Source organism: Budorcas taxicolor, chromosome 19 (assembly GCF_023091745.1).
Source record: "Budorcas taxicolor isolate Tak-1 chromosome 19, Takin1.1, whole genome shotgun sequence".
In the NCBI taxonomy this organism is placed as follows: Eukaryota; Metazoa; Chordata; class Mammalia; order Artiodactyla; family Bovidae; genus Budorcas; species Budorcas taxicolor.
In genome coordinates this window covers 55,754,245-55,770,462 of record NC_068928.1, presented here as the reverse complement: position 1 = coordinate 55,770,462, position 16,218 = coordinate 55,754,245, and the positions used below count along the sequence as shown (strand labels likewise).

At 53.6% G+C, this 16,218-nt stretch overlaps 1 protein-coding gene across 1 annotated transcript; it reads left to right on the top strand.

Annotated features, from left to right (window-relative positions):
• Positions 1-328: 328 nt before the first annotated feature.
• On the top strand, positions 329-12,000 carry LOC128065473 (E3 ubiquitin/ISG15 ligase TRIM25-like). The gene is made up of 9 exons (XM_052658647.1): positions 329-345; positions 441-462; positions 6,215-6,257; positions 6,551-7,218; positions 9,354-9,449; positions 9,652-9,885; positions 10,122-10,284; positions 10,508-10,570; positions 11,441-12,000. Exons 1-9 carry the CDS (start codon positions 329-331, stop codon positions 11,998-12,000), a joined length of 1,866 nt encoding a protein of 621 aa, XP_052514607.1.
• Positions 12,001-16,218: the final 4,218 nt, after the last annotated feature.

Here is a 16,218-nt window from a genome sequence, read left to right as displayed (position 1 = left end):
TCAACATTAATGATTCTCACACTGTCCTCAGGAGAGGAATGTCACTGCACCCTTTTGTAGCAGAGCTTCTTACAGAGTGCTCGTTTCTCCTGCTGCTAAGACTGCCTGGGGGGCCGGGGAGGAGGGAAGGGGCTGGACCTTCTTTCTCCTGGCTTCCATTCCACTGCATCTGAAAGGACCAGAGAGTGCCAAGGGACAGAAGGTGGGACAGACGGGCTTCCTGCAGGAGAGCAGGAAGGAGACGGGGGAGTGGGAGATGGTCTTTAAGGGAAAGAAGTCTTCCTGGAAGAGAACAGGTGATGGGGTGCCCATTTTCTCTGCCAGGAGGATGAGGAAGAACGTGAGGTGAGAATCCAGTCACACAAGGTTTAAGTGTTGATCCCTAAGTCATTGGGCAGGGTGCGGGATCTTCTGAAGGAGTTAGGCCGTCTCTCCTACAGGGCGCTGACGGCTGAGGAGGAGGTATGTACACGGAAAAGTACTGAGAGGGGCTGTGGCTGTAACAGCTCCAACAGGAGGCCACAGCAGTTGTAAGTAGGAGGGAAAGGAAAAGGCCTGGGAGCTCGGGTGTCAGCCGTGGGGGTCCCAGGACAGTTACTGCTCCCAAGTGTGTGTGCATGTTCAGTTGTTCAGTCGTGGCCGACTCTGTGACCCCATGGACTGCAGCCCACCAGGCTCCTCTGTCCATGGGATTTCCAAGGCAAGAATTACTAGAGTGGGTTGCCATTTGCTCTTCCAGGGGATCTTCCCGACCCAGGGATCAAACCCAAGTCTCCTGCATCTCCTGCCTTGGCAGGTGGATTCTTTACCACTGAGCTACCTGGGAAGCCCATTTGTTTCCAATTCTGGGGAGCAAAGAAAAGAGGTTGGCATTATTAAAGGTCAGGATGCAGGGCTTCCGTGATGGCTCATTAGTAAACAATCCACCTGCCAAGGCAGCAGACACAGGTTCGATCCCTGATCCAGGAAGATTTCCACATGTGGCGCAGCAGTTAAGCTGACACGTCACAACTGTTGAGCCCGTGCTCCACAAGAGCAGAGGCCACTGCAGTGAGAAGCTCGCACACCACGGAGTAGCCCCCATTCACCGCCAACTAGAGAAAGCCTGCACAGCAGTGAAGAACCAGCACAGCCAAAAATAAATAAAATTTTTAAACAGAATGAAAAATAAAAGGTTGAGGCGGGACTTCCCTGGTGGTCCAGTGCTTAAGACTCCACACTTCCACTGCAGTGGGCCCAGGTTCGATCCCTGGTTGGGGAATGGCAAAGACACATACAACGCGTACATAGTCAAGGAGGGGCCCTGTGAGGGATGCTGCCGTCGGGGCTCACCACACTGCCGGGACCAGCTGTTGCTGCCAGAGTGAAGCTGCGCTGCTGTGGTTGCTCTGATAACAGGAAGGGGCTCATCTCCTTTCTCCCCCCAGCTCCCTCACACGTCCCTTACGGCAGCTTCTCAGCCCCAGCAGCACCCGGCAGTCTGGGTGGGTTGGGACTGAGAGGAACCACAGCCAGGGCTGCTCAGTATCCATAAACTCACTTCTATGTATATTTGAACTTCATACAAAATGGTAAGAATAACTTTATGCCTCCATGTGACAAGATGCAGCTACTCTTTACACAAAGACAATCTTACCCTCTCCCCTAACGTGAAAGTGAAGTCGCTCAGTCATGTCGGACTCTTTGAGACCCCATGGACTCCAGCCCACCAGGCTCCTCTATCCATGGGATTCTCCAGGCAATACTGGAATGGGTTGCCATTTCCTTCTCCAGGGGATCTTCCCAACCCAGAGATCGAACCCAGGTCTCCCACATTGCAGGCAGATGACTTTACTCTGAGCCACCAGGGAAGCCACGACTCTCCTTTTGAGGGCTTCCCAGGTGGATCAGTGGCAAAGAGTCCGCCTGGAATGCGGGAGACCCGGATTCCATCCTTGGGTCGGGAAGAGCCTCTGGAGAAGGGCATGGCAACCCGCCCAGTATTCTTGCCTGGAGAATTCCATGGACCAAGAAGCCCTAACATCAGACACTGCAAACAGTCGTTGTTCCCAGGTCTGAGAAACAGTCACATCTATTTCTGGGCTATGTTAATTACCCCTCAGATTAGCTTTGTAGGTTTTGATGGGCAACTCAGGCCATATGGTCTCTTGATTCCCATGATGAGGGAGCAGGGACTGTTTCTCAAAAGAAGAAAGAAAAAAGAATTAGTCGCTCCATTGTGTCCGACTCTTTGTACCCGCCAGGCTCCTTGGTCCATGGAATTCTCCAGCAAGAATACTGGGTGGGTTGCCATGCGCTTCTCCAGAGGCTCTTCCCGACCCAGGGATGGAATCCGGGTCTCCCGCATTCCAGGAGGACTCTTTGCCACTGATCCACCTGGGAAGCCCTCAAAAGGAGGGTCGCTGTAAAAGGAGTCATGGGTCTATTCCGAAACCCTGGAGTCCGCGTGCTGAGTCTCCTGTTGGGACTTGCTGGAGGCTCTATACGGCACTGTTCACAGATCATTTCAGGTCCACTGAATCTGCTCGGTCATAAGCCCAGGTGGCAGACCAAAGCTGAATTTTTCATAAGAATCATACCGCGCAGAATGATCCTCGTCAGTGAAGCTTTCCCCCGGAGTGAACCGCTACTCTGTGAAGTCAGTTTAATTCTATACAATGCAATTACATTATTCTTTTCTATTTCATTATTTCTTAAAAATATTTTCATTAAGGTCATGGTTTTCCAAGAGATTTTTGGTGGAAATTAAATTCAGTTTAACCAATTCTAGCTTTTGCCCTCATGAGTCATATTTTTGCCCTTGTGGGCTTGCCTTTGTGCTTTTGTGTCCTGTTTATTTTCCCCAAGTCAGATGTCACATTTGGCAGCTCAGAAATCTGACGGCCCAATGGTTAATAACCCACCTTCCGACGCAGGTGATATGGGTTTGATCCCTGTTCGGGGAACTAAGATCCCACATGTCGCAGAGCAACTAAGCCCACCCACCACAACTAGCGTGTGCGGCAACAGAGACCCCGAGTGTCACAGCTACAATCTGACACAGCCAGATAAATACATATTTTTTAAAAAATCTAAGTCTCATATCTAAATTTGAGTATTTTTAACCGGTTGGTTTTCTGTTAATTATTTCTAGAAAAACACATGAAGTGGACAGAAGACTAATAGTTTGTTTTTCTCAGCTTTCTTGTAAGAAAATTGTGAGCAAGTCCCCTTGGATATTCTTGGATGGCTTTATGTCTAAGCTTGGGCTGTTGCTCCTCCTCCTATTTCATTCTGATAGGCTCCACACATGCACTGTCCACACAGTTGGCAAAACACCCTCCAAATATGCCCTCCTTCGTGCAATTATGATGGATAGCCGATAAGCACTTATTGGAGGGGGGAGGGTTTGGAAGACGCTGCCAAGTTCTTGAATGAGACCCTGAAGTTAGAGAAGGGGATAGTTGGCAGGTGCAGAAGGGACGTGGTGCTCAGCTCTCGCTTCTATCAGGGCTCCAGCAAACGTCCGTTTCTGTGCCTGGAAATGTGCTGTACTGGGCTTAGTCGTTCAGTCGTGTCCTGCTCTTTGCAACTTCATGGACTGTAGCCTGCCAGGCTCCTCTATCCATGGGGATTCTCCAGGCAAGAATACTGGAGTGGGTAGCCTATCCCTTCTCCAGGGGATCTTCCCGACCCAGGGATCCAACCGGAGGCACTGACGACGAAAGCTGAGTCCTGGAGTCCTGCTGCTTGAGTGGGAGAGGGGAATTCTGGAGGCAGAGAGGAAACAGCCAAGCAGCTAGCTGCCTAATGGCTAAGGGAGTATTCATCGGAACCTGGGTAGAGGCAGAGGGGTAGAAATGCTGAGCTGTAATCAAGGTCCTCTGAGATACGTAAAGGCAGCCTCATATTCCAGAATCCCTACAGGCACTTTGTAATGCAGTGGTTAAGAATCTGCCTTGCAACGCAGGGAACTCGGGTTCCATCCCTGATAGGAAACTTAAGATTTCCCTGTTTGGGGAACTAAGTTGCGTGTCGCAACTACTAATGCCCGAATGCCAGAACTAGAGAGTCCGTACACCGCAGCGAAAGACCCCACGTGCCACAACTAAGACCCAAGGCGGCCAAATAAAAGAAGCTCTACAAATCCTAAGGAGGATAAATAAGAACACACATCAAACTCCAGGAGACAGTGAAGGACCGGGAAGCCTGGCATGCTGGAGTCCATGGGATCACAAAGAGTCGAACACGACTTAGCAACTGAACAACAATATAGAAATGGCAAAATGAAAACACATTTGGAGAAAACCTTACAAGTCACCAGAAATGGAGAAAAAGGTTACCTTCAAAGAATCAGCAATAAGACTGACAGTCAGCTTCTCAACAGTAAAATATAAACCAGAAGACAGTGGAGGGGACTTCCCTGGCAGCACAGTGGTTAAGACTCCATGCTTCCAACGCAGCGGGGAAAGGTGATCCCTGGTGGGGGAACTAAGATCTCATATTCTGTGCAGCATGGCCAAAAAATAAATAACAATAAAAATAATTTTTTTTTAAAAGATAGTGGAATTAAATCTCCAAAATACTGAAAAGAAAATAGCTGCCAATGTAGAATTACCAAGTGAAAATATTCTTCAGAAGTAAAAAGGAGGACTTCACTGGTCCAGTAGCTAAGACACTCCCAAGGCAGAGGGCCCAGTTTCAATCCCTGGTCAGGGAACTAGATCCCACATGCCATAACTAAGATCTGGAGCAGTCAAATAAATATATATATATATTTTTTTAAGTAACATATTGGGACTTCCGTGGTGGTCCAGTGATTTAAGACTCAGTGCTTCCACTGCCGGGGACACAGGCTCCATCATTGGTCGGAGAACTAAGATCCTGCATGCTGCATGGCCCAAAAAACAGAAAGAGGGACACACTGCAAACTTTTCAGGGCGTGTATCTTCTTGGGTGAGAAGGCTGGGTAAACAAACACTGACAAGAAGCTGTCGCAGTGATGAGACTCTCTCCTAAGCTTCAGTCATCTTTTCCTTCTGAGGATCAGAACCACAGTGGAAAGCAACAATCTTGAGCATCACCAATCGGATAATGTTTGGCTCACTCAACTTCAAACCAGGAATGAGCCTTGAGATCTCTTCTACAACAACCCTGTGGATTCACCAGAGAACCAAGGTCCCAAGAGATGAAACAACTTGCCCAAGATCTCACTGCCACTTAGTTGCCACTTTCCTTCTCTGCTTAGTAAACTGAGTCCCCCACGTCCACTGCAAGGGGCCCTGGGTGCAGCAGCGACTCTGTCTCCTGCCTGGAATGAAGGTTCCAGAGCAAACAGTATCCTGGGCGGGCAGGACCCCTCACCACTGCAGCATGTCCGGCGGCACCTCTTTCTTTTTTTCTGAAGTAAATTTTCCTGGAAAATATTAAAAGTAGATTTCCATGTGCACATGTGCGTGTGTGCTAAGTCGCTTCAGCCGTGCCCTACTCTTCGCGACCCCATGGGCTGTAGCCCGCCAGGCTCCTCTGTTCATGGGATTCTCCAGGAAAGAATACTGGAGTGGGCATCCGTTCCCTTCTCCAGGGGATCTTCCCCACCCAGGGATCCAACTCAAGTCTCCTGCTTGGCAGACGGGTTCTTTACCACTAGTGCCACTGAGAACCCCTTCCATGTACTACCTTGTCCTTCCCACCCCCACCCCACCGCCCCTCAAAAAAGCATTATTCAAACTCTAGGAGGCATTTGCCATCAGTTTCTATGATGAAAAGCTTTAAAAATGCTTATAACCCTATAAAGACATTCAGGAAGAAGATGAATATATATGGTTAACTGAGGCACACAACATTGTTAATAATCAAGTGTAATGTGTATGTTTTTTTAATTAACTGGAATACCACGTTTTACTATTTACTTATCTTCATGTCTTCCTTTATTGAGTCTGTTTTGCCCTGCTGACATCACAAGCAGAAGGCTGGGGCTGGTCATGCTTGAATTGTGACATCAGGAGCAAAACTGTGGGCAGTCTCAAGGAGGGGGTCCAACTCGATAGGGGGACCACGCAACAGCAGCCAAAGGGAAAGGTGAGGAGGTGGTCGTACAACCTCGGGGGATGTAAAGGGCTGGGGTCGGGGCACACTGGGCTGGGAGACCTCCCGGCAGCTGGAGACCTGGGGCCTCGCCCCCCGCCCCAACGCGGGCCTAAGCACCCAGGTGTTCTCTTCCCTCCATCCACAGGGCAGCAAGCCTCTGGCTCTCCTTGACATGCAGAGAGTTTCACGTAAGTACTTGTACGCTGACCTTTCTCCCAAAGGGCCAGGGAAACGGCTCGTTTCCCTTGTCACCATGTGACTTCTTCCTGCCTACCTAACTTCTTGTCCAAGATTTGTTCCAGGAATTTGGGCAGGGACAAAAACACAAGCTTCAGTTTATGCCCCTGTGTGGGTTGACCAATGGCAGAGTCCCGGTACCCCGTGGGCAGACCAGCTGCTTCCAACAGAAGAAAAGGGGTCCCCCTCAAAGGCCCCTCAAATCCCGCCCTGGCTTCAACCTGGCTTTGCCTCGTCTTCCCAGGGCCAGTCCAGGACCAAGCCCCAGCCCTGCAGCCCACCGCCAAGCTCTCAGGAGCTCCCCAAGGCCAGTTCCTGATGAATGACAGCAGTCTCTGCATGCTGGAGGACCAAGTCCTCTGTCCTGTTTGCCTGGAGGTGTTCCGCAACCCAGTCACCACGGCCTGCGGGCACAACTTCTGCATGAGCTGCCTCCAGGGTTTCTGGGACTACCAGGCCACCATGGGCGAGCCCCTCTACTGCCCCCAGTGCCGGGAGAGCTTCCCCACGCGGCCTCGCCTCTGCAAGAACGTCATCCTGGAGGAGATGGTGACCTGCTTCACCCAGGCCAAGGGCCAGACCTTGGGGTCCTCACGGAGCCTGGCCGGGCCCAGGGACGTGCCCTGCGACTTCTGTGCCCCCGAGAAGCTCAAGTCTGTCAAGTCGTGCCTGCAGTGCATGGCCTCCCTGTGCGAGAAGCACCTGCGCAGCCACTTAGAGGACCAGGTGTTCCAGGGGCACCAGCTGCTGGAGCCCGTGTGGGACCTCAAGAGCCGGCTGTGCCGCAAGCACCGCAAGCTCCGGCGGCTGTACTGCCGCACCGAGGGCTGCTGCGTGTGCGGGGCCTGCCTGTTGGAGGAGCACAAGAACCACGACACCATCCCGCTGGAGGAGGAGCGCGCGCGCAAGGAGGTGGGCTGGGAGTGGGGGGATGGGGGAGGGGAAAGGGAGGGGAAGGGAAGGGGGGATGGGGGAGGGGAGGGGGATGGGGAGAGGGTAAATGGGGGAGGGGAGGCCGAGGAGCAAGAGGCCTCTGTTCCAGGCACACCTTTCCGGGAAGGAAAGGATTGTAGCCATTAAAGTGTCCTTAGTCTCTCAGTCGTGTCTGACTCTCTGCAACCCCATAGACTGTAGGCTCCCATGCTCCTCCGTCCTTGGGGTTCTCCAGGCAAGAACACTGGAGTGGGTTGCCATTTCCTTCTCCAGCCATTAAAATGGTGCTCGGAATTCTGCAGTGCAGGAGACCCGGATTCAATTCCTGAGTCAGGCAGATCCCCTGGAGAACGAAATGACAACCCACTCCAGTACTCTTGCTTGGAAAATCCCATGGACAGAGAAACCTGGCAGGCTACAGTCCATGGGGTCGCAAAGAGCTGGATACCACTTGGTGACTAAAGCACCCAAAGTGATGCTCACAAGGGTCCTGGCAAGACATGAAGAAGCACCACCAGATGGATTGAATCAGGATCCAGGGACTTCCCTGGCAGTCAGGTGGTTAAGACTCTGCTTCCACTTAGGGGAGCACGGGTTTATCCCTGGTGGGGGAAGATCCCTCATGCCGTGCACTGCACTCAAAAAAAAATGTAATAAAATGGTTAGTTCTTTATTTTTTTTTAAAAAAAGGATCCAAAGTTATTTGTGATGAATCCTATTTAAAAATTTTTTTGCACAGAAAAAGGAATGGCTGAAAGGTAACATATCAACATACAAACATGTCAGGTTGGGTGAATCCCTTCCTTTTTTTCTATTTTCAAATTAGGTTTTCTACATTTGGATTGCTTTCTTTGTTGGAGTGCTTATATTTGAAACATTCTATCAAACATATTCTAGAACTGTGCTATCCAGCGTAGCCACCTGCAAGAAAGAAGCTTGGGCCAGAACTTAAGCCGACTCACCCCACTGTTTAGTTCAGCTGACAATTTTTTCACATCAGGACCTTCTCAACAAAGGGAGAAATGTGTTGATTTACAGCCTGGCACAAGCTGCTTCTTTTGCTGTGGGTCAGCAACAGTTCACAGACAGGTACCTGGTACCCACTGTCCTACAGTAGGTTGTGAATCGTGACAGCGCCCGCTCTGGGGACGTGCTTGTGCTCAGAGGCTCAGTCCTGTCTGACTCTGCGACCCCATGGACTGCAGCCTGTCAGACTCCACTGTCCTTGGAATTTTTCAGACAAGAACACTGGAGTGGGTTGCCACTTCCTCCTCCAAGGGATTTTCCCGACCCAGGGATCAAACCCGAATCTCCTGAGTGTCTCCTTGTGCAGATTCTTTACCGCTGAGCCTCTGGGGGAGCTGAGACTAAAGGCTTATGTGGAAGGACTTGGGGACACAGTTCTGCCTGGACCTGGTGGCACTGCCCCAGGGAGCCAAGGGCTCCTCATCTGATCGACCCCTGCTTGCCCCACTGCGCCCCGCCCAGGCTTCTCAAATCACCAAACCCCTCCATAGCTGCTGCTTGTGATCTGAACCCTATGGTCATCAGCTGTCAGAAGCAGAGAACCTGATCCCTAAGAATGGGGAGTCTCTCAGGGAATGAGAGAACAGGAGCAGAGTGGCCCCGAGGGACTTCCCTGATGGTCCAGTGGTTAGGACTCTGCACTTCCATTTCAGGGGGCACAGGTTCGATCCCTAGTTGGGGAACTAAGATCCTACATACGTCGCAGCCAAAAAAGGGGTGTCCCTGGGTCATCTACCCTTCAGCCTACCCATCCTCATTCTCATCAGACCTCTGAAGAACATAAGAGGTGGGACTTCCCCAGTGGCCCAGTGGTTAAGAATTTGCCCTGCAGTGCAGGGGACATAGGTTCAATCGCTGGTAGGGGAACGAAGATCCCACATGCCACAGCTAGAGAGTCTATGTACTGAAAGGAAAGATCTATGTGCTGCAGCTAAGACCTGATGCAGCTAAATAAGGGTTTTTTGGGGTTTTTTAAAGAGGTGTGTTTCTTCTGAACTCTGACATGGGACTGCCCGCAGAGGGCTTCTGCTACGGCACTTCTCTGAATCACCGGCCCACTCCTCTTCCACCTCACCTTCTCACCCCAGGTCGAAGTTCGGAAGGTCCAGGCCAACGTGGAGAACCAGATGTTGATCATCACCTCCGACAGCCAAAAGCACCGGGGCCAGGTGGCTTTTCTCTCGGTAAGCTTGGCCCATCGCCACCTCCAGCCCAGGCTTTCCCAGCGCCCTGCTTCAGGCTGAGGGGGCCTCTCAAGGGCTTGGAGTGGCTGCTGTGGGGCCAGGCGAACCGAGAGGTGATGCCTCAGCCAGCTCTGGGCCCTGACAAGGAGGATAAGGAGCTGGGGCTCAAAGACACCTCTCTGCCCCTCCACCCCTGCCCCAGAAATTGATCCAGACGACTCGGGACGAGGTGAACACCTGCTTCTCAGAGATCATCCAGGAGATCAAACAGATGCAGGTGAAGGTGCTGGATTTCGTGGAGAAAGAGGAGGCCACCGCCCTGGGGAAGCTGGGCGGCTCCATCCAGCAGAGTCACAACCGGCTCCTGAAGCTGGAGGGGGACAGCATCTGGCTCCGCAGCCTGCTCGCCAACCGCAGCGACCAGCAGTTTCTGCAGGCAAGGCCCCTCCCCACCCCCACCGCCCAGGCCCATCGCAACGTCCACTGGACTGCAGGGGCTTTGACAGCCCTAACTCAGATGTCCGAAAAGCCAGGAGGAGGGGAGAAAGCTGTCCAGGTTTGAACATGGGCAGCTTTCCCGCCTGCCTCCTGGTTCTGGGGAACCGCTAAGCCCCTGGCCCTTGCTTGGGGCCTGGCTAACAAGTGGTACTGCCAGCCCCTCCCTGCCTGCAGGAGTTGCCCAGGCTGAAGCACTTCCCTGCCTGCATAGAGCCCCTGATGGGCACCAACTGTGAGGAGAAGCAGAGCTTCCTCCAGCTGCCAGAGACCTTGGCGGAGCTCCGGACCCGACTGGTGGACATGGGTCTCAGCTTCATCAACCAGCTCCTCCTGAAGGGTTAGTTAGAACCTGCTTGCCTGGGGCGACTGGAGACCCACCTGCCTTCTGGGGATGGGCTGCTCCGAGGGCAGCGGTTGGGATTCCAGGCACTTGTAAGAGAGCTGGGCCTGTCTGTGTGCGCCTTGTCCAGGTGACTCAACCTCCTGAAAGCCCATGCCTCTCTCTGGAAGGGCACTGGGCTGTGAAAGTGTCCTCAGCAAAGCCCCTCCGTCTTCCCCAGGCATTAAGATGAACTCCTATGAGGTGCTGCCCCCGGATGTGGACAGGAAAATACTTCTCAAGTGTGAGTCCTCAGTCCTGGGGTCCAGCCCCAAGGTTGGGAAGGAAAGGAACAGGGCCCTTGTTTGCCCAACCGACCCAGCCCCGCCTCCATGCAGGCCAGGGCTCCAGAAAGATGCCAGGTCTTTCCTGCCCTGACCTTGTACTCTGGACTAGAGACCTCAGAAGGTCTGTGACTCCACGGCCCTAAGAGGAAGGGAAAGGCTGTCCTGTCCCCGCCCATGGGTGGCAGGGCCTCCACCAACACCCAGAGGCCAGCTCTGCAGCCCTCTGTGGCCCTGATGTGGCTCAGGCTCTGCCCTCAGCTGGGTGCCTGCCGACCTCCCCTGGACTTTAGCCAAGCCAGCTTGGATGACCCTTCTACAGTCAGGCTCCCTTTTCAGTTAATGTCCCTGCAGCCCCTCTCCCAGGCTGGGTGAGGGACCAAGTGACTCTCTAAGAAATCATCGGTGATGTCTCTGAGGTCTCCAGGGTCACAGTGGATGAACCCTCTGATGACCCCTTCTGAGCGACCTCCTCCAGGAGCCCCTGACGCTCCCTCAGTCCCACCCAGTCTTGTGTCCTGCACAAACCGAAAAGGGGGTCCTGTTAGGGTTTGGTCGGGGGGAGGGCAGATAGGGGGACTTTTGGCTGTCCACCTCTCTAGGAAGGCAGGCCTTTGGACAGCACCCAGCCAGACAGTGTCCACCCCTGCGGGCGGAGTTGAAGACTTAGAGAGGGGAATGGGGGGGCCACTCTTGGGAGCTGGCGGTGGAAGGACTTGGTGACTTTTGTGCCAAAGCTGTGAGCTTTGGCCCTCCCCTCTCTAGACCTCCAGCGCTCTGCTCCCTGGCCCGCGGACCCTAGCCCCCTTTTCCATACCCCCTTGGCCCAGGTTACTGCAACCTGAACTTCGACCCCACCACAGCCAGCGAGGAGCTCTTCCTGTTCAAGGAGACCCACTCGGTGCTGAACCTGGGCATCCTCCTGGAGCCCTTCGCGGCGGGCGGCCCCTTCCCGGGCTTCAAGCAGTGGCCGCAGGTGCTGTGCTCGCGGGGCCTGGCCGAGGGCCGCCACTACTGGGAGGCCGACGTGTCCAACTCGTGGGTGTGCCTGGGCGTCACCTACCGCCGCAGCCCCCCGCTCGGCGGCCGCCCGCGCCGCAGCATCGTCTATCTGCTGGGCCGCAATCCCTACTCGTGGTGCCTGGAGTGGGACTCGCTCAAGTTCTCCGTGTGGCACAACAACACGCAGACGGTGCTGCACGGCGGCTACCACCGCACGCTCGGCGTGATGCTCGACTGCGCTGCGGGTTGCCTCTCCTTCTACGGCGTGGCTGGCGGCGTGAGCCTCCTCTACCGCTTCCTCGCCTCCTTCCTGGAGCCGCTCTACCCCGCCGTCATGGTCAGCAGCGGCGCCTCGGTCACGCTCAAGCAGCGCCCCTCCGAGGCCTAGGCCAATAAAGCTGGACTCGAGCGCTGGCTGCGCCCGAGGGGAGGGGCGCGCCGGGGAGGGTGGCCGGCCCCGCGGGGTCCCCTGGCCCGGGGGTGGAGGGGCGGGCGGTGAACCCGCCTCCCGACCCGCTGCCTGGATTTCACCAGCGACGACCACCCAGGGGTCCCGGGAGGTCCTGGGGATCCCCGAAAACAGGCCGATCCTCCCGTCCCCATTGTCACGGGAGAAGGGGCTCTGAACCAGGCTGGCGATCCCCCTGGGACTGGGGACAGTCCGGTGGCCTCCAGACAGGGGAATTCCTGACCAGGATGCTCGGAGCTCCCAAGCCCTGTCAGAGGGTCTCAGGTTGCCCAGAAGTGGGCGGGGCTCCTCCCCGCAGGTGACTCCTCCCCCGCAGGTGGCCAGAGGGAGAGTTGGCACCTGACCCACGAGGGTAGAGGTGTTCTGAGTTACTGGCTTGACTGGAGGCTAGGGAGTTAAGCCGGGGAATCATGACTGTGTCAGACCTCCCTCCCCAAAAGGCTGAGGGCCTCTGTCCAGACAGGGCTGGGGCCCCCATTCCTCTGCCCAGCAAGAGTTTTTCTCACATGGCTGGTGTTTTGCAGCTGAGGAGCATGTGGAACTGAAGCTCTCCGGGTGGGTGGGTGCCTGGAAGCTGCTCTCCCCGACCCCCAGCCTTAAGCCCACCGCACACAGCTCCCCTGGATAGCACTGCCCGGAAGCCAAGCGGCTTCATTCACATCTAGGTCTCTTCCGTCTGACCTGCCCAGCGAAGCCAGACCATGTGGAAGTCACAGGGAGAGGCTGGGCCCCGCCCTCCAACCACGGCAGCTGTGTGACCGGGGACTCAGCCCCTTTAGGGAAGCGGCCTGGACATTTCCAGCCTCGACCAGTCACTTGTTCCTGTGGCTTCTCATGCGGGGGGACCCCAGGAGGGTTAATGATTGGCTCAGAAGAGGAAATGAGACAGTCACGGGGGAGAAAACTCCCTGGGGCAAGGTGGTCCAGAACCAGGGCGTGCCTGAATTCCATCCCCACCTGGCTTGTCGCCAGAGACGTCAGTGACCTTTGTTTCTCACTCTGGGGCCTGGCAGGGTTGCCGACTGGCAGGTGGAAGGTGCGCTCGGATGGCCTCACAGAGCAGGGCACCCTGTGGCTGCTCTGACCCTGGGCTGTGGTTCTGCTGACCTTCCTCCCTGGAGGCTCCACTCAGCACCAGTCCAGGTACTTCCATTCCTCACCAGTGCTACTGGTGTGGATGGGTAGAAATGAAACATAAACCTTTTCCCTTTGGGGGGAAAGCTTGCATGCCAAAATGCTTAAATCTTGCCTCCCCACTGCCCCAAATCAGTCCATGGACTGAGGTCAGGAAAGGCTGAGGGGAACTTCCCTGGTGGTCCGGTGGCTAAGACTCTGAGCTCCCAGTGCAGGGGGCCCAGGTTCGACCCCTGGTCGGGGAACTAGAACCCATGTGCAGCAACTAAAGATTCCGTGATGAAGATCAAAGGTGCTGCAACTAGGGCCTGTCGCAGCCAGATAAAAATTTTTTCAATGCTGAGAAGGTAAAAAGTGTGACCCAAGGAGACAGCAAGAGTCAGCTCCACGGATATGAGTCCTTCCCCACGGGGGAGCCGATGGAGGGGCCTCCCTCACCAGCTCCTCCAGGTTCTGAAGGAGCCTTCACGTGGTGTGTGATGCTGGAGCCTGATACCCTCAGGCACACGCTGGTGTGAAACCCACATCAAATGCATGTTACTTGTCCGCTTAAACAGTTCCCCAAGTTCGTAAGCCCCTGGGGGTCCACAATAGTAGTCCTGGTGTGTGTGTGGGGGGGGGGGTCATCAGATGCTCGCCAGTATTTCAGAAAGCCAAATAGCAAGCCTGCCTGTGTGTCAGTGAGGCTGATTAAGAAACCAAAATGTTGGGGTTCTTGGCTCAGCATTTGCCTCCTCGGTGAATATATCATAGCAGGTGATTCAGGGTGCAGGATCAGCCAGAGCGCTTCCATAATCCACATGGGTGACCCCTGGCCTCGGCCTTTCCCCGTGAAGAGACCAAGGAAGGTGCTGTCCCTAGATTGCCACCCACATTCTTCTCATGCCTTCCTGCTCCTGCCTTAACACAACAAATTTTTTTTTTAATGTGAATCCAAACAGACTGTAAACTAATCTTCCCAAGTGTTATTTCACTTAAAAAATTCCTGGGTCATTTCTCACAAGATTATGTTCTTATATTATTTGGGAAATTTTTAAAATATATATATTTTGCATATTTGGTAAAAGTAAATTTGCTTTTATTTAACAAACATGTAATGCCTACTGCACACCAGGGGCCCTGTTCATAGCAAATGGAATGTTGATGGCAAAACTGAGCTCATTTAATTCTAATAACAACCCCCACCCTGCGCAGGAGGAAACTGAGGATAAGAAGTGCCTTGTTCAAGATCGCAAAGGCACAGGAATTGCGAAGCCAGATTCAAACCCAGACAGTCTGCTTATTCAATCACGATGCTACACCACCCCTCCAATAGCACATTCATTGTAGAAAATGTACAAAATATAGAAATGCAAAAGAAAAGAAAATATTCCGGGGCTTCTCTGTTGGCTTAGTAGTAAAGAATTTGCCTGCCAACACAAGGAACCTGGGTTCCATCCCTCGTTGGGAAAACCCCGCATTCCAAGGGACAGCTAAGCCATCCACCACAACTACTGAACCCAAGCACTCCAGGGCGCGTGAGCTGCAACTACTGAGCCTGCTCCCACTAGAGGCCATGTTCTGCAATAAAATAATTCACCACAATGAGAAACGCTTGCCCCACAACTAGACAGTAAACCCGTCCCCGCCTCCGCCATGTGCTCCACAACTAGAGAAAGCCCGAGCACAGCAACGAAGACCCAGCATGGCCAAAGATAATTTTTTTTTTTTTTTTTAAAGAAGATATTCCTACCATAATCCTTACCACCTCTCTGCAGAGGTAACCTCTCCTGGAGGATTTCCTTGCAGTCTTCTTTTGTTATAAAGATGTAGATGTTATAGCTAGAAGACACAACTACCATGCATTTTCCAAAGTTACTTTCAAAACGTAACATGACATAATGTTACATCCTACACATCTGTCCTACAGCTTTGTTTTATCTTTAACTCCTTCCCTGATTCCCTCTAGAGGTGGCTGGCAAGTGGCAGCCCAGCCGAAGTCAAAGATGTTGCTTCCTGGATGTTACCGAGAGTTTGACCCAAACTCATGTGGTGGGAGGGTGAAAGGATGGAGCTGAAGGACCCTGGTAGCAGCAAAGGTTTCTGTCCATCTTGTCATCCCATCGCACAGGTGAGGACAGAGCAGGAAGCAGGACCAGCTGGCAGGAGCCTCAAGAAGGAGTCTTAACTCTTCCCTCTCCCATGAGAGGGTGTGCGCAGGCTGGAGGTGGAAGGGAGGGGATATTTGTGGGAGCCTCTGGCAGAGGCCCTGCCTGTAATGCAGTAGCTACCAGAGGGCTGTCTGGAGCATCTCCCCTAAGCCCGCATAAGCACAAACCCTACAGTTTTCTTCCATGAGAAAGGCAATCTATTGGGGACCTGGACTAGGTCCCACCAGCTCTACAGAGGTACACCGGGCTTCCCTGGTGGCTCAGTGGTAAAGAATCCACCTGCCAATGCAGGAGACACAGGTTCGATCCCTGGTCAGGGAAGATCCCACATGGCATGGAGCAACTAAACCCATCCGTCACAACTATTTAGCCTGCGCTCTAGAACCTGGGAAACCAAACTACTGAAGCCTGCCAGCCTAGAACCCATGCTCCACAGGAGAAGCCACCACAATGCAAAACCCATGCATGACAAAAAGTAGTCCTCGCTCGCCGTAACTAGGGAAAGCCCACTCGGCAACGGAGGCCCGGCACAGCCAAACATAAATTAAAAAAAATACAAAAATTAAAAAATAAAGAGGTAAACCATCTCCAGCCTTCCCTGCTGACCCAGTCCCATCCCCACTCCCACCCCAGCTCCTTGCCTTGAACATCAGTGCCCAGTACTTCTCATGGACTGCATCACCAGCCCTGCTCCATTCTCCTCTTCAACCTGGCTCACCTCCTGCCCTTTGCCCCTGCCATCCCCTCTGCTGGGAGCATGCCATGCTGGAAAACATGGTGCATTTCAGGTAGAGCCAAGACTAGGATGAAGCCAGTGAGACCCTCGCCAAGGGCTCGGCATTTAAGTGCGCAC

Coding starts and splice junctions, on each gene's coding strand:
- LOC128065473 (XM_052658647.1), top strand. Junction 463..6,214: donor CGCTGACGGCTGAGGAGGAG/GTATGTACACGG, acceptor CTCCATCCACAG/GGCAGCAAGCCTCTGGCTCT. Junction 10,571..11,440: donor CAGGAAAATACTTCTCAAGT/GTGAGTCCTCAG, acceptor CCCTTGGCCCAG/GTTACTGCAACCTGAACTTC.